This window comes from Teleopsis dalmanni, chromosome 2 (genome assembly GCF_002237135.1).
Source record: "Teleopsis dalmanni isolate 2A chromosome 2, ASM223713v2, whole genome shotgun sequence".
Lineage (NCBI taxonomy): Eukaryota > Metazoa > Arthropoda > Insecta > Diptera > Diopsidae > Teleopsis > Teleopsis dalmanni.
In genome coordinates, this window is record NC_051847.1 from 190,572,408 (window position 1) to 190,598,831 (window position 26,424).

At 29.0% G+C, this 26,424-nt stretch overlaps 4 protein-coding genes across 10 annotated transcripts; all 4 read right to left on the bottom strand.

Annotated features, from left to right (window-relative positions):
• Positions 1-5: 5 nt before the first annotated feature.
• On the bottom strand, positions 6-3,376 carry LOC119676422 (protein suppressor of hairy wing-like; the record flags this gene model as incomplete). The annotated part of the gene is made up of 4 exons (XM_038087662.1): positions 3,351-3,376; positions 1,890-2,237; positions 1,671-1,829; positions 6-428 (listed from the first exon to the last, which is right to left on the bottom strand). Coding segments are annotated over exons 2-4 (888 nt in total), but the record flags the coding sequence as incomplete, so codon positions are not given.
• A 2,057-nt stretch (positions 3,377-5,433) lies between these two features.
• Positions 5,434-21,427, bottom strand: LOC119677505 (zinc finger protein 658B-like). 7 transcript variants are annotated; one of them, XM_038088875.1, is made up of 31 exons: positions 21,045-21,426; positions 20,819-20,977; positions 19,504-19,931; positions 19,296-19,425; positions 19,156-19,239; positions 19,012-19,095; positions 18,872-18,955; positions 18,616-18,806; positions 18,418-18,563; positions 16,898-17,615; positions 16,708-16,840; positions 16,557-16,640; positions 16,412-16,495; positions 16,268-16,351; positions 16,118-16,201; positions 8,616-8,699; positions 8,472-8,555; positions 8,331-8,414; positions 8,187-8,270; positions 8,042-8,125; positions 7,898-7,981; positions 7,757-7,840; positions 7,614-7,697; positions 7,477-7,557; positions 7,335-7,418; positions 7,190-7,273; positions 7,049-7,132; positions 6,906-6,989; positions 6,654-6,844; positions 6,452-6,597; positions 5,436-6,041 (listed from the first exon to the last, which is right to left on the bottom strand). In XM_038088875.1, the coding sequence occupies exons 1-31, from the start codon at positions 21,261-21,263 to the stop codon at positions 5,689-5,691; spliced, it is 4,491 nt and encodes a 1,496-aa protein (XP_037944803.1). In that variant the 5' UTR covers positions 21,264-21,426; the 3' UTR covers positions 5,436-5,688. The 7 variants fall into 7 exon arrangements, with proteins under 7 accessions (XP_037944809.1, XP_037944803.1, XP_037944804.1 ...); XM_038088876.1 differs by lacking the exon at positions 8,472-8,555; XM_038088877.1 differs by lacking the exon at positions 6,906-6,989.
• On the bottom strand, positions 10,078-13,065 carry LOC119677507 (protein suppressor of hairy wing-like). Its single transcript, XM_038088882.1, has 8 exons — positions 12,921-13,065; positions 12,668-12,857; positions 12,465-12,610; positions 10,708-11,425; positions 10,518-10,650; positions 10,404-10,450; positions 10,222-10,305; positions 10,078-10,161 (listed from the first exon to the last, which is right to left on the bottom strand). Exons 2-7 carry the CDS (start codon positions 12,757-12,759, stop codon positions 10,260-10,262), a joined length of 1,182 nt encoding a protein of 393 aa, XP_037944810.1. The 5' UTR covers positions 12,760-12,857; positions 12,921-13,065; the 3' UTR covers positions 10,078-10,161; positions 10,222-10,259.
• A 3,485-nt stretch (positions 21,428-24,912) lies between the features above and the next one.
• Positions 24,913-26,385, bottom strand: LOC119677508 (zinc finger protein 782-like). Its single transcript, XM_038088883.1, has 5 exons — positions 26,300-26,385; positions 26,156-26,239; positions 25,904-26,094; positions 25,702-25,847; positions 24,913-25,291 (listed from the first exon to the last, which is right to left on the bottom strand). The coding sequence occupies exons 1-5, from the start codon at positions 26,360-26,362 to the stop codon at positions 24,939-24,941; spliced, it is 837 nt and encodes a 278-aa protein (XP_037944811.1). The 5' UTR covers positions 26,363-26,385; the 3' UTR covers positions 24,913-24,938.
• Between the last annotated feature and the right edge of the window lie 39 nt (positions 26,386-26,424).

The following is a 26,424-nucleotide window of genomic DNA, read 5'->3' on the forward strand; positions in this document are numbered from 1 at the left end:
TTCAAATTCCATAAACTGTAAAAACAATTCTTACAAATGGGGCACATAAATTTCTCTCTTTTTGTTAGTTGTATACACAGGTGATGCTTTAAGTGCTTTCGCAAATTATCAAGACGGGAAAAATCTTTATTACACACCTTACAACTAATGGTGTCATTAGCACTCGCTGAGCAGGCTGTATATTTTTGATGCCGTTTCAAGTGGTCTATACGTCCAAAATCTTTACCACATACTTTACAAGCGAAAAGCCTTCCACGAGTTTTGTGCTGTTTTTCGTGCAGCTTCAATAGGTGACCTGTCCGCAATTTTGCATTACATATAGAACAAGGAAATTGATCAAATTCCGAATGTGTTATGAAAACATGTCGTTCGTAACTCATTTGTGTTTTAAAAGATTTTGGGCAATGATCGCAATTTATTTGACCCAACTAAAAAAAAACAAGACAAGATTTAAAAAATGTGAACATTTTAAAATTGTTTGTCTAATAATTGATAATTATTTTTTTGTATAAGAATTTTATGATAATACTTAACTTCTATTCCGTTTATTTGAGAACGTATAAGAGATTGAACACTACTTTTAAAATGTGAATATTAGTTAAACGATCTGATAGGCTCATTTAATAAATTTATTACTTTTTTATAACTCAAATTAATTCTAATATCTTTTTTTAAACTGATATATAAATCAAGAATATATTTTTTGAAAAATTAATGTAGTAAATAATGTAAAAGTCGCATTTACATTACAGATATATTAATAAAATTATCACGTTATATTGATGTTATGTATGATTATATGATAAATAATTAATAGTAATTATAAAAATGTCAGATATAATGTGTAGATAATTAATTATATTTAAATATCTACATCAAAAAGAAAAAGATACTTTACAAAATATTCTTTACTGTTGTAAACTCATAATTGGTTTACAAAATGTTAAAGTTTAGTTAATTCATTTAAAATCTGTACATATATATTTTAGAAATATACTTTGTGCGAGTAGAAGCGCCTTCGGTCTAAGCGGGTCGTAAAACTTGAAATGTTGCAACTGATTCCAGTATGGCCTTATTAAATTAGAATTAATGAATTTAATTAGAATTAATGAATTTAATTAGAATTAATGAATTAATTAGCATTATAATCAAAATATAATCCTTATGGTAAATTTTATTTAACTGTAAAAAACAGGAATACTTGGTATATAGTGATCATTATTGAGATATCAGTTTTATGGTTTCACCAAATAAGGTTTTGAGATTTAAATAAATTATTCAAATTAGATAAATTGAAAGAATGTTTCTTTGAGATTTCTAGCTGGAAACAAATGCAAATATTGTACACTATACACTATATACAATATATGTAGAAGAAACTAAATATAAAAATTACAATATTAATTTAAAATTACTAATATCGTCGTATTATTGTTTTTTTAAAAAATATATTGTCATGAAATTCTCACGCAGTTTTTATCACTAATAAACAACTTGAGTATGTGAATTATATTAATATTTTCATTGATACTATCAATGAATATTATGTTCGTTAAGTCTATTACCTTATAAAAATGTTTATATTTAATTTTTTAAAAGGTTGTGGATATACATTTAAAAAAGAAAATACATTTTTTTTATTAATATTAGCAAAATACTTAAATACCTACATGAAATGTATCATAACTTTCTCCACAACAAAAGCATATATCATTGGTCTCCATATTAGTTGCATCTTTCTCAATTTTCTCAATATTTTTCAACATTTCTGCTTTTCGTAAATGGTAACCGCCTTCAAAGTGACAAAAAGCCAAATGATTTTTAAGCTCCTATTTAAATTAAAACAAATATAGAATTATTTTTAAAATAATAAAAATGTTAAAACTTACATTAAACTGACTAAATGGCTTATAACATTTATTACACATATGTTTCTGAGAACGATAATTTTGATTTTCCTCAGCACTTGGAGGTAATGCTTCGGGAACCTGTTCATTAGATTGAAGTTCAGAATTGTTTGTACTATTGTCAGCTAGCTTAAAATTAATAATATCTGTTATAGGACCACTTTCGCCTCTAATCGAAATGGTTTGTAGAACGTAGTGACTCATTTTCTTTTGTTTTACCTGCGGATAGTTACTCATTGCTGTGTTCAAATATATTTGTAGGGATGGTGCAACTGGCAAAATCGTCATTATTTGTATTGAAAATGCATTAGTGTGCAAGTGATACAAACCCTAAATTTGAAGCAAAAAAAATTTCGTAAGTTAATTTACAAGTATGTAGTTTAATTATTTAAAAAAAAAAGTGTAAGTTAAAGTTGATACCGAATAGTTAAGCTTAGGTTAGCTTCGGAACTGATAACAATTCCAGCGCTATTCTTCTAAATTTGTATATTCTATTAATGTTAATTTTTAATATATTTAATTATTCATAGCATTTGGGAAGGATTTGATATTTTGACTCATATATGAAAACACTTAAATTTATGTTATACGTTATAACGAACAATCTTAAAATTCTTGGGGTATTCAGAATTCGAAAAATGAGAGAACGTGTTAGGAATGGAGCTCTAAGCAGGTCTTGGATTTAAAAAATAACATTAACAACCTATTTTTGCTTATAGTAAACCTACATAGAGATTTCGCTTTATCTGGTATCACTAACAACCATTGGATCTTTGTGTGGCTTACCGCCAGCCAGAATAACCTTAACTTTCGCTTTTATTTAATATTATAGCGTTTAAAATTGTTAAGCCATTTCCTTAGTCTTTGTCCATTTAATTTTTAATAGAAACACTGAGTATCTCTTATAGTGCATATACTAACGAAAAATGAGTGATAAAATAAAATGTATATTGTCAATCTCGATTTAGATCTTATTATGTTGAGGCTAGTTGAGTCAGTAAACTTGAGCACTTTTACTCTCTATTAACTGCGCCGTTTCTTCATAATCCCACTCTACGCTTTGACTAGATTATTGTTTATCACTTCATCAGACTAAGCAATAACTGACCTCAGATCTGCATACCTTCCCGAGGAGCCTGTGACCATTCTGAGATTCGATAACGTAGTGTTGGTAAGCCTGTCAGTTTTCGTAAATAATTTCAAGGGTCAGGTCAATTTAACTTTACGTAAAATAATTGATGATAAATAAATATCAATTTTTCATAAAAAAAACGGCTTGATGAAAGCTAAAACTCAGGTGATTTTGTGTCTCTTGTTGTAATTTGCCCGAGTCACAATTTGCGAATAGTGTTTACTATAAAACAATTTATTTCATAATAAAAATATTCAAATATCTCCAAACAAATCATTTTCATATTTTTATATTGCTTCATTTGCAATTACCTATTTACATACGAAGCAAAAACAAATATCTGAATCACTTTTAAAACATATATTATTAGTCGAGAGAAAAATAATTTTAAAACATATCAAATAACTATTTTATTAACAAAACGAATATAATTTATTGTCAATACAAAATTTAACATTTTTAACACGATCATCTACCAAACATTTGTTGTCTTTTCCTTATCATTGACATCTGTAAGAAAAGAAAAATTTCTTGATCTTGCACGACAGGGATGCAATTAAAGCAGTCAGAGAAACTCATGTTTACACGAAGCCTATTTATGTGCAATAATGTTCCAACAAAACTTGATGTTTTTTTTATTAATTAATTTTTATTAATTAAATGTATCCGCCGTATCTTAAAAATATAGTAATAAAAATGTGTATATATACACGATCTTTTTCGAGTTACGACGTTATGGAGTACATTTGAATACCTTTTTATATACATAAAATCATATTTTTGAGTTACAATAGAATATTCTATTGTCTTTGTGAATGAATTTCTGAGAATGACTGTTAAAGACATTTCTTCATCTTTGCCATAATTGACGGTCGTACAAGCTTGGACCATGATGAGATCCCTGGCCACCCAATAACATTTGTTACTGTAGAAAACATTGAATCGGCGAAGCAGATCATGTTGAAAAATCGTTGTGAACCGATTAGAGAGATTGCAGTGTTGTTGAGCATCTCATATGAATTGGCCGAACACATTTTAACTGATGTTTTGGGTTTGAAACGCGTCGCTTCTTGGCTGGTGCCAAAAAAGCTGAATTTCATTCAAAAAAAAGCATCGTTGTGATGTGACCAAAGAAATGATTTCCAACGCATATAGAGACTCCACATTCATCGAACGCATCATAACTGGTGATGAGTCTGTCTATGAATTTGACATGTCCACCAAACAACAATCGACCGAATGGTGCTTCAAAGGTGAGCCGAAACCGAAAAGAGAACGCCAAAGTCGGTCCAAAATTAAGGTCATGCTGACTGTTTTCTTCGATATTCGTGGTGTGGTCCACTATAAATTCCTTCCGGACGGTCAATAACGAAGATTATTTGGCCATTATGCGTCGTTTGCGTGAGACTATTTGCAATAAGAGGCCAGATTTATGGAAGAAAAACTCATGGATGTCACACCATGATAACGCACCGGCTCACACATCGTTGGATGTGTCGTAGCTTTTGGCCAAAAACTGCACCAATATCATCAAACAAGCACCGTACTCTCCAGATATGGCCCCGTGTGACATTTTCCTCTTCCGCCTACTCAAATTGCCATTGCGAGGAACGCGTTTTTAGACCATAAAAGCCATAAAAGAGAATTCGCTACGTGAACTAAAGGCCATACCTTCGGCGGCATATAAAACTTGTATGGAAAATTGGATCAAGCGTTGACATGCATGTATTGCCGCAGGAGGAGAGTACTTTGAAGGCGTTAATAAAGAAAATTATTAAAAATTAGAATTTTACGTTTTTTTTAATTCTCGTGGCCATAAGTCCGGCAAAAAAAATAAATAATATATATATATATTATTTATGTAATCACAATTATGATAACGATTATGTATGACAGAGAAGATATCGATACATGTGACAAAAATGTTTAAAAATAAATTTTCGTAAGAAAATTCTATGTTTATTCCTTCACTGCATGATTTTATTTAGTAGGTTGTAGTTATATGTTTGAATAAAATTAAATCTTAAATACTAATATTTAATTTATTTATTTATATTAACAATTGTACATTTGTTAATTGTACAAAATTAAAACTTGTAAAAGTTTTAAGTTAAGTATGTTTCAAAATAAAACCTCGACATAATCATCGTTACAACTAATAATATGAGAGATGAATTTTGGAATTATATTGTAACAGATTTCTAAACGATGATTTTGTGTATCTCGCAAGCGTCTTGAATAATCACAATAATCAGCATTCTCCTAATCATAGTCACAATTTTCCACAAATAACTTAATATCAGCAAATTTAACATACTTCTAAAATTTCATAATTATAATCCATTAAAATTAACTAACAAAATATATATCAACTAATATATACTGTTAAACTTAATTCCAAAGTAAATTTTCGGATATTACTTTTTATTTAAAAATAATTTGTAATCTTCATACTTTTTATTATTAGAAAAATCGTTTATGATGGTAAAACCATGTTTCCATACTTTTCAGCTTTGTTGATATATCATTCCTTTCTTTTAGTTTTTTTATACAGCAATGTCACCGCCGACTGATCGATTATCTGCAAAGACATTTCTTAAATACTCGAAAAAAGTTTTTGGTGTTTTTTCCATTTTCTAATAATAAGTTCTATGTATTTGCTTCATTAATTTCTGATTTTATATATTCTAATTCTGCAACGCCACTTTTGAATGCACTAGCTGGAGTATCGGGAACAGTGGTGTCCGGCTCGGTTTTTATACTCTGATTTTCTAGTGTCATAGAATTGTATTCTTCGTTTTCTAAAATTATTTGCTCTGTGCTTATTTCACATACTTCATCCTTTATAAATTCTTGAACAATAGAAGAATTTTCTTCACGATATTTTACGGGTAATTTAATTTTTCTTTTATGTCTTGTACTATTTTCCATTGAATTTTTATCGGAACATGGCTTAAATTTCTTGTCATAACTCGCTTCGTCTCTACGACGTTTTTCCAAATCTTTAAATTGTAAAAATTTTATATAGAAAAAAATTATTTAAAATAATTCAAAAGATTTATGTTATAAAATATATAGATATAAAACCTATTATAAAGTTTGAAAAACTCAGTTTTTTATTTATTAAATATTATTTGAATTGATATTTAGTTTACGCTTACATTATGAGAGTTAATTCGATATATGTGCAGTAATAAATGCTGTATATTTATACTTAAATTAATTCAAAATTATGGCGGTTAAATCTTAAAACCTTAACTTCACGTTTTAGTGAAAAACTTATGGAAAACAATTAACAATTTAAATAAAGATTTCTAACCTGAAAAATATCTATTATTTAAATAAATAATTAATCATATTATAATTAAATTCTTAAATCATAAATATTTTGCACATATTGAAAATACTCTACCTAAATGAATTCCCGTGTTATGATGAATTTTCAACTCATCCTCTGTCGAATATATCGCTTCGCAATCTTGGCACTTGAATTTATGTCCCTGGGGTTCATTTTTCTGTTTGTTTTCAGATGAATGAGTTTTAATATGTTGTTCAAGTCTGCAAAGTTAAGCTATTAATAAATTTATTTTTTATAAATATAAATAATTATTTACTTCTTATTGGTTTTAAATTTTTCTTCACACTGATCACAGGCAAATGGGTGTAAATGAGTTTTTCTGTGATAACGTAGCTCAATTTCCTGTAGAAAACACTTCCCACATTCATTGCAAACGTGTGGCTTCTGGTCTGCATGTCGCTGCATATGAATCTTTAGTCTCTGCTTAGACGCAAAACTTTTATTACACTATAAAAAATATAATCACGTATTATACTTAAGCTTAAATATAAATAATTTTAATATATACTTCAGTGCATGAAAATGGCTTTTCACCTGTATGTCGCTGCATATGAATCTTTAGTCTCTGATTAGACGCAAAACTTTTATTACACTATAAAAAATATAATCACGTATTATACTTAAGCTTAAATATGAATAATTTTAATATACTTCAGTGCATGAAAATAGCTTTTCACCTGTATGTTTCATCATATGAATATCGAGTCCTTGCTTAGACGCAAAACTTTTATTACACTAAAAAAAATATAATCACGTATTATACTTAAGCTTAAATATGAATAATTTAAATACCTCAGTGCATGAAAATGGCTTTTCACCTGTATGTCGCTGCATATGAACCTTGAGTCCTTGCTTAGCAGTAAAACTTTTATTACACTATAAAATATATAATCTCTTATTATATTTAATCTTACATGATAAAAAATGGAATACATACTTCAGTGCATGAGTAGGGCTTGTGTTTACTATGACACTTCATATGATTATCGAGTAAGCTCATGAAAGCGAAACTTTTATTACACTATAAATAAATGTACTTATTATATTAAAATTTAATTGAATACGTTTAAAATGTATACTTCAGTGCATGTGAATGGTTTTTCACCTCTATGCTGCATTATATGAATCTTAAGTTTGTCCTTAGAATAAGCTTTATTACACTATAAAAAATTTAGTTCTTATACATGATATTAAATAAAATAATTTAAACATATACTTCAGTGCATGGGTAGAGTTTTTGACCAGTGTGTTGCTTCATATGACGATAGAATGTGGTCGTGTAAGAGAAACTTATATTACACTATTAAATATGAATATATTTTTATTTAAACTTATATATAAAATAATTAAAACATTTACTTCAGTGCACGAGTAGGGCTTTTCACCGGTATGTCGCCTCATATGACATTTGAGTGAGCTCATTGTAGAAAAACTTTGATTACACTTAAAAATTATATAATTATTATTTTTAATTTTATATAAAATAAATAAAATATATACTTGAGTGCACGAGTAGGGCTTTTCGCCAGTATGATGCCTCATATGAATATTGAGTGAACACTTCATAGAAAAACTTTTATAACACTAATAAAAATATAGACTTCTTATATTGAGTCTTAAATTAAAAATAATTCAAATATATACTTGAGTGCATTTGTAGGGTTTTTCGCCAGTATGATGTCTCATATGAAGCTTGAGTCCTTGCTTAACAGCAAAACTTTTGTTACACTATTAAAAATAGATCTAATTATTATATTTAATTTTATTTGAAAATAATTGAAAAATATACTTGAGTGCATGGGAATGGTTCTTGGCCTTTATGTCGCATCATATGAACATTGAGTGAACTCTTAATTGGAAAACTTTGATTACACTATTATAAATATATATTTATTATATTCAATCTTAAATGAAAATAATTACAATATTATACTTCAGTGCATGAATAGGGCTTTTCACCAGTATGTCGCCTCATATGACTTTTGAGTGAGCTCATTATAGAAAAATGTCGATTACACTTCAAAATTAAATACTTATTATTTTTAATCTAATATAAAATAATTATAATATGTACTTCAGTGCATTTGTAGGGTTTTTCACCAGTATGTCGCCTCATATGAATCCTGAGTGTACTCATAATAGAAAAACTTTGATTACACTGTTAAAAATATATATTTGTTATGTTGAATCATAAATGAAAATAAGTATAATATTATACTTCAGTGCATTTGTAGGGTTTTTCACCAGTATGTCGCCTCATATGAATCCTGAGTGAGCTCATTGTAGAAAAATGTTGATTACACTTAAAAAGTTTAAAAGTTATATAATTATTATTTTTAATATTATATAAAATAATTGAAATATACATTGTGACCGAAAAGTTTCCGGAAATTTTAAATAAAACGCAAAATTCTTAACCTTCATCAATATTTATTTTATCTCCTTCAAAATATGCTCCATTAGAAGCGATACACAAATGCCAACGTTTCTTCCAATCATCAAAACATTTTTTATAGGCGCTTTCCGGTATGGCTTTGAGTTTCCTCTGCGAATTCTGTTTTACGTCTTCTATGGATTCAAAACGCGTTCCTCTGAGTGGTAATTTGAGTTTGGGAAACAGGAAAAAGTCACACGGTGCAAGATCAGGTGAATACGGGGGCTGTTCGATGGTATTTATTGAATGTTTGGCCTTAAAATCGTTGATAATGTTGGCTCGGTGCGAGGGAGCATTATCGTCATGAAAAATCCATGAATTATCCTTCCACAATTGAGGCCGTTTACGGCGGATATTTTCACGCAAACGTCTTAAAACAGTCAAATAATAGGCTTTATTGACTGTTTGTCCTTCAGGGACGAATTCATGATGCACCACACCACGAATATCGAAGAAAACAATCAGCATTGCCTTGATTTTCGAGCGACTTTGGCGTGGTTTTTTCGGTTTCGGCTCGTCTTTTCCTCTCCATTCCGATGATTGTTGGCTTGTTTGCATGTCGTACTCGTAGACCCATGTCTCGTCACCCGTTATGATGCGTTCCATGAAAGTTGGATCGGAATTGGCACGATCAAGCATGTCTAACGAGACCTGTCCACGATGGTGTTTTTGGAACAAATTGAGGTGAATCGGAAAAAGCCGAGCGTTGACACGTCGCATACACAAATTGTCCACCAAAATCAAACGAGCCATCTCACGACCGATGCCTAGCTCTCGTGCTATCTCTCTAACACTCACATGAGGATTTTTGAACACGATTTCCTTTGCCTTTTCAATGTTTTCGTCGGTGGTAGAGGTCGAAGGTCGTCCAGAACGCGGCATGTCTTCGACGGTCGTACGACAGTCCTGAAAGGCTTTGTACCACTCATAAACTTGAGTTTTCGATAAAACTGATTCCCCATAAGCCTTTTGTAGCATTCGCAACGATTCTGCACACGAAAATTCGTTCGAAACACAAAATTTGATGCAAACTCTTTGATCAATATTTTTTTCCATTGTTTTTGCGCAACGCACTACTGAGGTGACTGGTTCAAAAAGCTGCCGTACGAACTGTCTGACAGACGCGCTCATTTTTGCATATAAAAGGAAGTGCTGCCAAACTACATAAAACTTAAAATATCGAAAAATATACAGCGCGCGAATTTTAAATGAGAATTTCCGAAAACTTTTCGGTCACAATGTATACTTCAGTACATATGCATGGTTTTTCACCAGTATGCTGGTTCATATGAAGAATAAGTGAGCTCTTAACAGTAAAACCTTTATTACACTATTAGAAATATAGACTTCTTATATTGATTGTTAAATTGAAAATAATTAAAATATATACCTCAGTGCATTTGTAAGGTCTTTCGCCAGTATGTTGTCTCATATGAATATTGAGTCCTTTCTTAGAAGCAAAAATTTTGTTACACTATTAAAAATATTTTTACTTATATTATTTAAATTTAAATAAAATTTATTAAATTATATACTTCAGTGCACGTATTAAGTTTTTTACCACAATGATACCTTATATGATAATTCAGTGACCTTTTGAGAGAGAAACTTTTATTGCACTAGAATAAAATAATAAAAATATACACTTATTATGTTTATTTTTACAACAGTAATTATTATATTCACTTTAGCACAGGAGTATGGGTTTTCACTGTTGTAAGAACGATTAAGGTCATTCTGTACACCCAATTTCAGCAATTTCTTTTTAAAAGAGTCGCAATTGATATATGGCTCATTTGTGTTTTTACTTTTATGAACACTGTAAAAATTTAAATTATGATATTTATTTTCTTTTTTTTATCTATGTATCACTTACTTGAACACAGTTGATTCGTTTTCCATAATTAATTGCTCAGTAACTGTTTCAGTTTCTTCATCTTCTATTACTTTTTGTGAAACTCCGCCATATTCGAGAGGTATTCGATCGTTTATAATTGTACCGTTTGGAGTTTCAGTAACAGCAGATCCTGTTTCAGTTTTTATAGTTTCATTTTCTATTGTCATATTATTGTACATTTCGCTTTCTAATAGTAAATTTTCTGCAGATGCATCGGGTACTTCTTGTTTTATAAATTGTTGCATAATAACTTCATTATTGATGGATATTTGTTCATTATTACTCATATGTGTTGGCTGTATCCTTTCACTTTTCTTTTCGTTATTGAATAATAATTTTTCTGTGGTTGTTTCAGTTCTTTCATCTACTATACATTCTTGTTTAATAACTCCATTTACCATTGACGCAAGTTCTTCATATTTTAGTGGTAACAAGACATTGTTATCAGTTGGAGTAATATTTTCAGTAGGGTTTTCGTTGGAATTATCACTTCTGTAATTTTTTTCTGATGACGTGGCGACATTATTTGGTTTTAAATTTTGGGTACATTTAGCACTGAGGAAATTCTGTGGATGCTCTCTATGTATCTTAAGTAGGTGAGAATTTAAAGCTTTCACTGAATTAAATTCTTTGTTACAAAGCGTACAGTTTCTTTGTTTTTCTTTCACATTTTTGGAGCTGTTTTTGGTGTATTTATCTGATATTTATATAAAAACGTGCATTACATTTAAAAAACAATCATTTGTTAAATTTATTTTAATATTTAAGAACTATTTGTGATATATCTACATAAAGGTAAGAAAAAAGAAAAATTATGGAAACTCTGTTTTTGAATATATGCAACACCTACATTTAACATCTATAAGAATATGATAATATATGTGTCAGATTTAACTTTATCACCGATGCAGATGACGGATTAAATAATGTGACTCCTTCTGACACATATCCTTACGTTTCCAACTACCTGACATATTCTTTCACAATATTTGTTAAATAAACTATTTTGTTCATTTCTGTAACAGTGGATCAAATTTTGTAGATTTATTTGTAGACATGATCTGTCTGAGTAAAATAATTCTTGATTTTCAAATTTAGCCAAAAGTTTAAATAAAATTAAAATTTTATGATTTTTTCACTCATACAAATCTACAATCTATAAACCTCTAACTATGTGTAACCCTTGTGAATTTACAAGCAGCGTTAGCACATTAGCACATTACAACACAACAAAACTACAATAATTTTACACTATAATGACGACGTGAGGAACCCTGAAGTAATCTAATAAAATCCTGCAAAACAAATGCACTCCGACTTCAGCAAAGTCGGTAAAACCACTCTTATAAGAGCCATTACTGACCAAACCTAGCCTAACCTAACAGCTCCATATTAAACTGTTGTTGAATGTTTACTTTTAAATAAATATCTAGAAATGTTATCGACAAACCCAGGCCTTGCCACCGATTTCGGATGGTATCAAGAGCGAATAAAAATTTTTGAATTTTGCCTTAAACTTAATCTTCTTGAACTCGTATCATTCTGTTCTTAATATTCTCAAACTTCATATACTTCATATACAGTAGACTTCTAATTTAACTAATACTCGATATAACAAGTGATCAAATGCTTGAAAATACTAAACATATATATATATATAACAACTGTGTTTCTGTGTTTCTAAATAACACATTTTTTATACAACAATATTCTATTGTATATTAAAAATAACTTACGTATATGGACTTCTGTATCATAATGTGTTTTAAGTTCTTCTTCTGTTGCATAAACCGCTTTGCATTCTGTGCATTTGAATCTTTGTTCTCGAGCCTCATTTTCCCACTTGCTTTCAGACAAATGAATTCTGACATGTTGTTCAAGCCTGTAAAACCAAACCAAACTATTAATAAATTTATTTTATCAATGTAAATAGAATTACTTCTTATTAGTTGTGAATGTCTCTTCACACTGAGCACAAGCGAAAGGACGTACATGCATTTTACTGTGGGAACGTAGCTGATATGCTAGCATAAAACGTTTTCCACATTCGGAACAAACGTGTGGTTTTCCCCACTATTTCGTCTTATATATATATTATGCGCTCCTTTATGAGTAAGACCTTGTTCACACTGAAAAAAATAGGTCTGCATATTATATTGTATATCTTATAAAAATATAATTGAAAAATTTACTTCAGTGCGTCTGAATGCCTTTGCACTGATGTACAAATAAGATAATCAAGTGTTTTATTAATTAGAACTATGTAGACTTATATTTTATATAGTTAAAGATAAATGCAATAATTCCTTATATTAGTCCAACTAATAGTATTTGTTACTTCAGATGTGTCAAAAAATGTAAGCAAAAAAAATTCAAAATTGGTTCTTAACATTAGAGTTGCAATTTAAGCAGCGATGTGTGTAAGTTCGTATTTACACAGAGAAAGATTTTTTTAATACGTGCATTAAATTGCACTCAAAGAATTTAAAAATTTTTGTATTTTTGTAAATCATGATATAGAATAGCCGTCGATATCCAGATTACCGCTATCGTAACATAAACTCATTCAATCCTTTGAATATTTTATTTTCATTTTTTACGATATTATTTTTTTGCCAAATTTATTGTCGGTTCTTGAAAATATGTAAATAATAATTAAATATATTAATATATACAATAAATACTAACATATATTATATGTATATAATTGCATATTAAAATATATATTCCAATTAGAAAATGTATAGGGATGTACATAATTATAATTGTTTTGCAACTAAATCAATTGATGCGGATTGAGTTATTAACTTCTAGCTTAAACTTAATAAATATGTTTAAAGAGGATGTCTCTGGAATTTTACTATTCGAGTAAAAAAAATTGAAACAAATCTATAGCTAACACTGCCTTTAAGTCATCTTTATCGTACAAAGAAGGAATGTTATTCATTATAGCAGGAAAAATTTCTATTCAACACTTAGTATGGATAGTAATAAATTGTTTTCTAAGACCATTGATCATTTAATAGAAGTTTTCCTTACTTTTTGTGGGAATAGGTATTGTGTTGCCATTAACGCATTTGAATTCATAGGTTCCGTTTGAGAGAGCTGCTTTAATACAGCTTCTAACCTGTTTCAGATTAACATCTTCGATGATAATTGTGGGCAGGAGCATAGCAGGAGCACCGAAATAAGAAGATCTCTATGGAAACACTATGGAGAAAAACTTGCAAGCAACATGGCAAGAATTTTTAAGGTAGTTTTCAGTAGAGCGAGTTTAGGGATGCTTTTTAAGTACTTCACAGCAACTTTTGTGTAATCTTAATTGTTTAACAAAACTTTTCACAAAAACATTTGGATAACTCGGAGCCCAATATTGACAAGTCCTTTTTACTCTTGACCATTATCTTATGGCCTGCGACACCAACTTCATTACTACTTCCCTTCTCGACTAGAACACCGGAGAACTTATTTGTCACCGAGCTCTTTGCATAGTGAAGAAGTACTTTAAATAGTATAAAATAAATGGCTACCTACAATTCGGCAAAAGAGTAAATACATACATATATTATCTTTTTAATCGCGATTAAGATTATGAAAACGAGTATATATGATTTTATTTAGTAGGTTGTAGTTATTTATTTTATTAAAATTAAACCTTAAAAACTAAAATTTGACTTTATTTTGTTTTAAACAATTTTAAAAGTTTTTAGTTTAGTATGTTTTAAAATAAAACCTCAACACAATCATCGTTACAACTAATAATATGAAAGGTGAATTATAGAATTATATTTTAACATATTTCTAAACAATCATTATGCACATTCATAACAATATCAACGTTTCATAGTCACAATTTTCCACAACTTTTCAAATTACTTAATATCATACTTCTTAAATACTAAACTTAAACATATTATAAACTTAATATACTTCTTAAATTACAGAATCATAATCCATGAAAATTAACTGAGAAACATACATAGTAACCAATTTATTTTGTTAAACTGATTTATACCAGAGAAAATTTTTAAATATTACTATTTATTTAAAAATAATTTGCAGTGTTCACACTTTTCATTATTAGAAACATAGTTCGGAATGGTTTCATATTTTCTTTCTAGCTGTTGATTCTTTGAAGGAACCGTACTTTTCGACTTCGTTTAGATGTTATTCCATTCTACTTGTATAATCGTAGTTTAACAATAATTGATTAATAGAATGTTTTAGTTACTTTTTTGTTGCTTTTATACAGCAATGTCACCGCCGACTGATCGATTATCACAAAGACACTTCTCAAATACTCGAAAAAAGTTTTTGGTGTTTTTTTTTCCATTTTCTAATAATAAGTTCTATGTATTTGTTTCATTTATTTCTGCTTTTATAAATTCTAATTCTGCAATGTTACTTTTGAATGCACTAACTGGAGTTTCGGGAACAGTGGTGTCCGGCTCGGTCTGATCATTGGTAAATAAACGCACGTGAGTTTTACTATGATAACGAAGATCAATAGCTCGTAGAAAACACTTTCTACATTCGTTGCAAACGTGAGGCTTTACACCAGTATGTCGCTGCATATGAATCTTTAGTCTCTGCTTTGCAGTAAAACTTTTATTACACTATAAAAAATAGAATCTCTTAATGTATTTAATCTTAAATGAGAATAATTGTAATATATACTTCAGTGCATGAAAATGGCTTTTCACCTGTATGTTCCCTCATATGAATATTGAGTCGATCTTTACGAAGAAAACATTCTTCACACTAATAAAATTATATATATTTATTGTATTTAATTTTAAATAAAATTAATGGAACTGTATACCTTAGTGCATGTGTATGGCTTTTCACCAGTATGTTGCCTCATGTGAAGATTAAGCGAGTTCTTAGCGGAAAAACCTTTGCTACACTATAAAAATTTATGCTTGGGATCAAAACTTTATTACAAACAACAAAAATATTTACTTCAGTGCATGTGTATGGTTTTTCACCAGTATGTCGTCTCATATGTCGTTTCAGTGTTTCCTTACGAGCAAAACATTGTTTACACTGTTAAAAATATATACTCATTACATATAGAAATTATATATAATAATAGTTGCAATATTTACTTCAGTGCATGTGTAAGGTTTTTCACCAGTATGTCCTTTTATATGACGATTAAGATCTTTTTTAACAGCAAAACTTTTTTCACACTAAAACCAATATTTACTTATGTTATATATTAAATCAAAATAATTGAAAACTATACTTGAGGGCATGTGTAAGGCTTTTCACCTGTATGTCGCCTCATATGACTTTTGAGTGAGCTCATTATAGAAAAATGTCGATTACACTTCAAAATTAAATACTTATTATTTTTAATCTAATATAAAATAATTATAATATGTACTTCAGTGCATTTGTAGGGTTTTTCACCAGTATGTCGCCTCATATGAATTCTGAGTGAGCTCATTGTAGAAAAATGTTGATTACACTTAAAAAGTTAAAAAGTTATGTAATTATTATTTTTAATATTATATAAAACAATTGAAATATATACTTCAGTACATATGCATGGTTTTTCACCAGTATGCTGGTTCATATGAAGAATAAGTGAGCTCTTAACAGTAAAACCTTTATTACACTATTAGAAATATAGACTTCTTATAATGATTGTTAAATTGAAAATAATTAAAATATATACCTCAGTGCATTTGTAAGGTCTTTCGCCAGTATGTTGTCTCATATGAATATTGAGTCCTTTCTTAGAAGCAAAAATTTTGTTACACTATTAAAAATATTTTTACTTATATTATTTAAATTTAAATAAAATTTATTAAATTATATACTTCAGTGCACGTATTAAGTTTTTTACCACAATGATACCTTATATGATAATTCAGTGACCTTTTGAGAGAGAAACTTTTATTACACTAGAATAAAATAATATAAATATACACTTATTATGTTTATTTTTACAACAGTAATTATTATATTCACTTTAGCACAGGAGTATGGGTTTTCACTGTTGTAAGAACGATTAAGGTCATTCTGTACACCCAATTTCAGCAATTTCTTTTTAAAAGAGTCGCAATTGATATATGGCTCATTTGTGTTTTTACTTTTATGAACACTGTAAAAATTTAAATTATGATATTTATTTTCTTTTTTTTATCTATGTATCACTTACTTGAACACAGTTGATTCGTTTTCCATAATTAATTGCTCAGTAACTGTTTCAGTTTCTTCATCTTCTATTACTTTTTGTGAAACTCCGCCATATTCGAGAGGTATTCGATCGTTTATAATTGTACCGTTTGGAGTTTCAGTAACAGCAGATCCTGTTTCAGTTTTTATAGTTTCATTTTCTATTGTCATATTATTGTACATTTCGCTTTCTAATAGTAAATTCTCTGCAGGTGCATCGGGTACTTCTTGTTTTATAAATTGTTGTATAATAACTTCATTATTGATGGATATTTGTTCATTATTACTCATATGTGTCGGCTGTATCCTTTCACTTTTCTTTTCGTTATTGAATAATAATTTTTCTGTAGTTGTTTCAGTTCTTTCATCTACTATACATTCTTGTTTAATAACTCCATTTCCTATTGACGAAAGTTCTTCATATTTTAGTGATAGTAAGACATTGTTATCAGTTGGAGTAACATTTTCAATAGGGTTTTCGTTGGAATTATCACCTCTGTAATTTTTTTCTGATGACGTGGCGACATTATTTGGTTTTAAGTTTTGGGTACATTTAGCACTGAGGAAATTCTGTGGATGCTCTCTATGTATTTTAAGTAGGTGAGAGTTCAAAGCTTTCACTGTATTAAATTCTTTGTTACAAAGCGTACAGTTTCTTTGTTTTTCTTTCACATTTTTGGAGCTGTTTTTGGTGTATTTATCTGATATTTATATAAAAACGTGCATTACATTTAAAAAACAATCATTTATAAAATATATTTAAATATTTAAGAACTATTTGTGATATATCTACATAACGATAAGAAAAAAGAAAAATTATGGAAACTCAGTTTGTGAATAAATACAACACCTGCAGTTAACATTTATAAGAATATGATAATATATGTGTCAGATTTAACTTTATCACCGATGCAGATGACGGATTAAATAATGTGACTCCTTCTGACACATATCCTTACGTTTCCAACTACCTGACATATTCTTTCACAATATTTGTTAAATAAACTATTTTGTTTATTTCTGTAACAGTGGATCAAATTTTGTAGATTTATTTGTAGACATGATGTGTCTGAGTAAAATAATTCTTGATTTTCAAATTTAGCCAAAAGTTTAAATAAAATTCAAATTTTATGATTTTTTCTCTCATACAAATCTACAATCTATAAAGCTCTAACTATCTATAACCATTGTGAATTTGCAAGCAGCGTTAGCACATTAGCACATTACTACACAACAAAACTACAATAATTTTACAACATAATGACGACGTAAATACCTGCTGGGCAACCTAATCTTCTTGAACTTGTTTCATTCTGTTCTTAATATTCTCAAACTTCATATACTTCATATACAGTAGACTTCTAATTTAACTAATACTAGATATAACAAGCGATCAAATGCTTGAAAATACTAAACATAACAACTGTGTTTCTATATTTCTAAATAACACATTTTTTATACAACAACACAACAAAATTCTATTGTGTATTAAAAATAACTTACGTATATGAACTTCTGTATCACAATGTGTTTTAAGTTCTTCTTCTGTTGCATAAATTGCTTTGCATTCTGTGCATTTGAATCTTTGTTCTCGAGCCTCATTCGCCAACTTGCTTTCAGACAAATGAATTCTGATATGTTGCTCAAGCCTGTAAAACCAAACCATTAATACATTTATTTTTTCAATGTAAATAGAATTACTTCTTATTAGTTGTAAATGTCTCTTCACACTGAGCGCAAGCAAAAGGACGTACATGCATTTTACTGTGGGAACGTAGCTGATATGCTAGCATAAAACGTTTTCCACATTCGGAACAAACGTGTGGCTTTTCCCCACTATGTCGCTTCATATGAACATTGAGTGCTCCTTTACGAGTAAAACCTTGTTCGCACTATAGAAATATGTATACATATTTTATTATATATAATTTTAAACAAATATAATTGGAATATTTACTTCAGTGCACGTAAATGGCTTTTCACCTGTATGTCTCCTCATATGAATTTTAAGTTCGCCTTTAACGGAATAATTTTTATTACACTAAAATAGTATCTTAATATAATGTTATTCTTCAATGAAATAATTCAAATATTTACTTCAGTGCACGAATAGAGGTTTTTTCCAGTATGCCGCTTTATATGTCTATTAAGATTCAGCTTAACCGCAAAACTTTTATTACACTATAAAACATATATTATTAAAATTATATATAATTTTAAAATATTACAATTAAAGTATACTTCAGTGCATGTGTAGGGTTTTTCTCCAGTGTGCCGCTTCATGTGATTATTGAGTGCATATTTGGTAGTAAAACTTTGATTGCACTATAAAAATGAATGCCTGTTATATAATATTAAACAAAAATAATTGATATATTTACTTCAGTGCATATATAAGGGGTTTCGCCAGTGTGAGAATGGCGATGGTCTTTCAATTGACACCCTGACAGAAATTTCTTGCCACAAAAGTCACAAATAAAACGTTTTTCTTTATGTCTACGTTTATGCTTTCTGCAAAATATTAAAAAGTAATTTCAATAGACTTTTTAAATGTATAAATCATTTATAACTTATTACATTATAACTTACTTTAAAATCGACAAACTGGGAAAACTATTTTTACAAATAGGGCACATAAATTCTTTAATTTTTGCCAGTTGTGTGGCAAAATGCCGTTTTAAGTGTTTTCGCAAACTATCTACACCAGAGAACACTTTATTACACACTTTACAAGTGATGGTTTTTTTTAAGCTTCCTGCACACGATGTGTACTTTTGATGACGTTTTAAATGGAAACTGCGCGTGAAGTCTCTGCCGCATATTTTGCAAGCCCACAATCTTCCAAGACTTGCGTGTTGCTTTTCGTGTAACTTCAATAGGGTAGCTGTCCGTAATTTTGCATTACAAATAGAACAAGGAAATTCATCGAATTCCGAATGAATTATGAAAATATGTCGTTCGTAACTCAGTTGAGTTTTAAAGGATTTTGGGCAATCAAAGCAATTTATTTTTCCACGCTTCACAAGAACAATATGAGTTAAAAACAATTTCATTAGTAAAATAAAATATTGTTTCATATATAAGGTCTGTTCCACGAGCTACTTCTAGTAACTTTGAGTAACATTGTGTATACACAAGTGCATTCCACAAGCAAATTGAGTTTTACTATGAGTAGCTCGTGGAACAGACCTACTCTATAAGAATTTTGTGATAATCAATAAATATTTTATGAAGCGATACTTAACTAATATTTTTAATAGTTAGACGTATTTTTATATATATATAATAAGTTAAACCAAAAAAAATATCTTTTATTAATTATATATTATTAATATTTTCAGTAATTTGCTAATGTATCAATAATAGTCATTATTTTATTAAAAATAAATAAATTCATAAAAAAGAAAGCTTAAATTTTTTACATATTTAGATATAATTTTCTTGTTTTATGAACTATTCGTACATGTTCAAATGATATGGCTGGAGAAGGCAATGGAAATTAAGATTAATTGTTCTTACTATACCAATTTGTAAAGAAGACAAAGTATGAATTAGAGTATAAACAAAATTACAAGAGCTACCAAGAGCTACCACAATATAATTTTAAATATTTTGAAAAGACCATAAAAACTGTCTAAATAATACGTTATATGTATTTAGAAACTACTTTGTGATTAACAGACATAGACCAAGAAAGTTCATAATTTTGTGTTAATAGAACATTTTAACTGTGGACATTTTGAACGAGTATATATACAAAAATATTTAATTGTATTTGCAATTGAAAAAAGAGTTTTTTATACAAAAGGCAAGATCAAAATCATAATTTTATTCTAACTTTGGTGAATATTAAATAATCCTAATTATATACATTTATGAAATTATCAGATTATGACAAACTTACATGAAATGTATCATAACTTTCACCGCAACAAAAGCATATATTCTCCTGCTCCAGTTTAACCGCATCCTCTTCGATTTTCTGTATGTTTTTTATCATTTCTGCTTTTCGAGAGTGATAACTACTATTCAAATAGCACACAGCTAAATGTTTTTTAAGCATCTGTAAAGTATAAGCAAAGTATAAGACCTAAATAAAAACTGATTTAAATAACAATTACAGTACTTACACCAAATACTTTAAATGACTTAGAGCAATTGTCGCATTTGTGTTTTTCAGTACGATCCTCAACTGTTTCTTTTGTACCGTCAGCATCCAAATGGACCCTATCATTTATATTAGAAATTTTGTCCTCCGATTTCACTATATCATTATCCGTTAATGAAAAATCAATGTTTGGGCCTCCTTCGTCTTTAATGGAAATGGTTTTTAAAACGTCGTGACTCATTTTTTTTTTATTTTAGCTGTCCTGGTCAACTTTTCAATTTATTCATGCGAGTGTTTAAATGGAACGAATACCATTTAGTTTTAGCAACAAGGAAAGTCAATCATTTTCAACGGTGAAATTTCTTATTATTATTAAAATAATCATACTTTAAATTATATATTCATATTTCGAAAGTGAAAATTTTAATTTGTAATATAACTAGTTTTATGTATTAGACATGGGGTTAACAAAAAGTTGAGGCAGTTTATTATTGGATTTTATTCAGTACATTATTTACTCGAGATTATACTGAGAAACCAAATAACTTATTGATGATATTATTTGCAATTTATATTTATGTAAATGAAAACACGAACAAATTCGAAAACTTCTTATGTAGTACAACTAATATTTGTTACTTTTTTAAAATGTGTCAAAAGTGCAAACAAAAAAAAAACAAACTTCAGAGTTGCAATTTACGCAACGAGATAAATTTATATACACACGGAGAAGATTTATTTTATACATTTATTCAACCGTAGCGGATTTCTCATTCTTAGCGACGTTCAATGAATTTAGTTATATTGTCATTACGACGTCAAGCAATCGTAGTTTACCAATCCGAAGCATTAGCTCCTCCACCAATCCTTTAAATGTTTTTTTCTTAGAAGGGTTCGAATAAAAATGAAAAGACAACATAAATTTTAGTTAATTTGTTGAAATTTGGCTGACGCTCTTTCGCGTATTACCAAGTACTCATCATCAATGGTCTTAGGAAATATTCGAATTTTTTAATTAGTTTATAGTCGGTATACAATTTGTGACTTTTTTTGTGTTGGAAAAAGTTCGTTATTGCCCAATGTTTCCCTGGGAACAAATGAATATAATTTGTGCGGACTGCAAGTGCCAGGTTTAGAATTCATGTCTGTTAAATTAGAAGTGATAACTAATCGTTTTTTTCCACAAGTAGCCAAAGCTACACAAACTTACAATGCTCAAGTTCCTTTGAATAGTGTCACTTAAAAAACAAAAACTTAAGTATTTTGATAAGTATTATTATTTCTAACACTTAAACGGCAAGACAAATGTCTTTTAGGAAGTAGTAGTAGTATCTTTTAAAATATATATTTTTCATTGATTTCATTCAGTAAAGCGATAGTGTTATTGATTGCAATGATCATCAATCAATTAACCTGTTCAGAGACTTATTTATTTTATTATCTTTATTTAGGCTAATGTGGTCAGATCTAATACACAAAAATAATCTGCTTATTTGATTTAATTAAATAATTCAAAACTATTTTAAAACAATAAATTTAAGTCAAAAAATTAACTTTTGTATTTATAAATTAAATAACATTTATTAATTACTTTATATTATTATATATGTCTTCTATATTCCTATATCATAAATTGAAATATAAAAATTATATTTTATATTATAATACAATATAATTGTTATATAACAAAATAATATTTGTAATTGTATTTGTTTTTTAGTGGACTTTATGTTATTTTTATATTACTTTAAATAATGTAAAACAAAAAATTGACATACAGTCCGGCATATATATATATATACATATATATATTATATATGTATGTAATTACGATAAAGATTATGATAACGATTATGTATGACAGAGAAGATTTCGATACATGTGGAAAAAATGTTTCAACAAATAAATTTTCGTAAGAAAACTCTCTGTTTATTTCTTCGGAAAATTCTCATTTAAAATTCGCGCGCTGTATATTTTTCGATATTTTAAGTTTATGTAGTTTGGCAGCACTGTCCTTAATTACTATGCCAAAAATGAGCGCGATCTTTCAGACAGTTCGTTTACGGCAGCTGTTGAAACCAGTTCACCTCAGTAGTGCGTTGCGAAAAAAACAATGGAAAAAAATATTGAACAAAGAGTTTGCATCAAATTTTGTGTTTCGAACGAAATTTCGTGTGCAGAATCGTTGCGAATGCTACAAAAGGCTTATGGGGAATCAGTTTTATCGAAAACTCAAGTTTATGAGTGGTACAAAGCCTTTCAGGACTGTCGTACGACCGTCGAAGACATGCCGCGTTCTGGACGACCTTCGACCTCTACCACCGACGAAAACATTGAAAAGGCAAAGGAAATCGTGTTCAAAAATCCTCATGTGAGTGTTAGAGAGATAGCACGAGAGCTAGGCATCGGTCGTGAGATGGCTCGTTTGATTTTGGTGGACAATTTGTGTATGCGACGTGTCAACGCTCGGCTTTTTCCGATTCACCTCAATTTGTTCCAAAAACACCATCGTGGACAGGTCTCGTTAGACATGCTTGATCGTGCCAATTCCGATCCAACTTTCATGGAACGCATCATAACGGGTGACGAGACATGGGTCTACGAGTACGACATGCAAACAAGCCAACAATCATCGGAATGGAGAGGAAAAGACGAGCCGAAACCGAAAAAACCACGCCAAAGTCGCTCGAAAATCAAGGCAATGCTGATTGTTTTCTTCGATATTCGTGGTGTGGTGCATCATGAATTCGTCCCTGAAGGACAAACAGTCAATAAAGACTATTATTTGACTGTTTTAAGACGTTTGCGTGAAAATATCCGCCGTAAACGGCCTCAATTGTGGAAGGATAATTCATGGATTTTTCATGACGATAATGCTCCCTCGCACCGAGCCAACATTATCAACGATTTTAAGGCCAAACATTCAATAAAATACCATCGAACAGCCACCGTATTCACCTGATCTTGCACCGTGTGACTTTTTTCCTGTTTCCCAAACTCAAATTACCACTCAGAGGAACGCATTTTGAATCCATAGAAGACGTAAAACAGAATTCGCAGAGGGAACTCAAAGCCATACCGGAAAGCACCTATAAAAAATGTTTTGATGATTGGAAGAAACGTTGGCATTTGTGTATCGCTTCTAATGGAGCATATTTTGAAGGAGATAAAATAAATATTGATGAAGATTAAGAATTTTGCGTTTTATTTAAAATTTCCGGAAACTTTTCGGTCACAATGTATGATTTTATTTAGGTTGTAGTAATATTTTCAATTAAAATTACACTTAAATACTTAAGCTAAATTTATTAATTTTTTTTTAAAATTGTAAGTGTTTAGTATAGTATGTTTCAAAATAAAAACTTAACGTAGTTATCGTTACAACTAATAATATGAAAGGTGAATTTTGGAATTATATTGTAACAGATTTCTAAACAATGATTTTGCATATTCTCGCAAGCGTCTTGAATAATCATAGTCACAATTTTCCACAACTTTTCAAATTACTTAATATCAGCAAATTTAACATACTTCTAAAATAACATAATTATAATCCATTATTTATTATAATTATAAACAAAATTAACTAAGAAACATACATATTAACTAACATATACTGCTAAACTCAATTATTCCATATAAAATTTTTGAATATTACTTTTTATTTTAAAATAATTTGCAATTAGCAATACTTTTTATTATTAGAAAAATCGTTTATAATGGTAAAACCATGTTTCCTTTCTAGCTGTTGATTCTTTGAAGGAACAATACTTTTCAGCTTTGTTGATATATCATTCCTTTCTTTTAGTTTTTTTATACAGCAATGTCACCGCCGACTGATCGATTATCTGCAAAGACATTTCTTAAATACTCGAAAAAAGTTTTTGGTGTTTTTTCCATTTTCTAATAATAAGTTCTATGTATTTGCTTCATTAGTTTCTGATTTTATATATTCTAATTCTGCAACGCCACTTTTGAATGCACTAGCTGGAGTATCGGGAACAGTGGTGTCCGGCTCGGTTTTTATACTCTGATTTTCTAGTGTCATAGAATTATATTCTTCGTTTTCTAATAATATTTGCTCTGTGCTTATTTCACATACTTCATCCTTTATAAATTCTTGAACAATAGAAGAATTTTCTTCACGATATTTTACGGGTAATTTAATTTTTCTTTTAGGTCTTGTAATGTTTTCCATTGGATTTTTATTGGAACATGGCTTAAATTTCTTGTCATAACTCGCATCGTCTCTACGACGTTTTTCCAAATCTTTAAATTGTAAAAATTTTATACAGAAAAAAATTATTTAAAATAATTCAAAAGATTTATGTTATAAAATATATAGATATAAAACCTATTATAAAGTTTGAAAAACTCAGTTTTTTATTTATTAAATATAATTTGAATTGATATTTAGTTTACGCTTACATTATGAGAGTTAATTCGATATATGTGCAGTAATAAATGCTGTATATTTATACTTAAATTAATTCAAAAATATGGCGGTTAAATCTTAAAACCGTAACTTCACGTTTTAGTGAAAAACTTATGGAAAACAATTAATAACTTAAATAAAGATTTCTAACCTGAAAAATATCTATTATTTAAATAAATAATTAATCATATTATAATGAAATTCTTAAATCATAAATATTTTGCACATATTGAAAATACTCTACCTAAATGAATTCCCGTGTTATGATGAATTTTCAACTCATCCTCTGTCGAATATATCGCTTCGCAATCTTTGCACTTGAATTTATGTCCCTGGGGTTCATTTTTCTGTTTGTTTTCAGATGAATGAGTTTTAATATGTTGTTCAAGTCTGCAAAGTTAAGTTATTAATAAATTTATTTTTTATAAATATAAATAATTATTTACTTCTTATTAGTTTTAAATTTTTCTTCACACTGATCACAGGCAAATGGGTGTAAATGAGTTTTTCTGTGATAACGTAGCTCAATTTCCTGTAGATAACACTTCCCACATTCATTGCAAACGTGTGGCTTCTGGTCTGCATGTCGCTGCATATGAATCTTAAGTCTCTGTTTAGACGCAAAACTTTTATTACACTATAAAAAATATAATTACGTATTATACTTAAGCTTAAATATAAATAATTTTAATATATACCTCAGTGCATGAAAATGGCTTTTCACCTGTATGTCGCTGCATATGAACCTTGAGTCCTTGCTTAGCAGTAAAACTTTTATTACACTATAAAATATATAATCTCTTATTATATTTAATCTTACATGATAAAAATGGAATACATACTTCAGTGCATGAGTAGGGCTTGTGTTTACTATGACACTTCATATGATTATCGAGTAAGCTCATGAAAGCGAAACTTTTATTACACTATAAATAAATGTACTTATTATATTAAAACTTAATTGAAT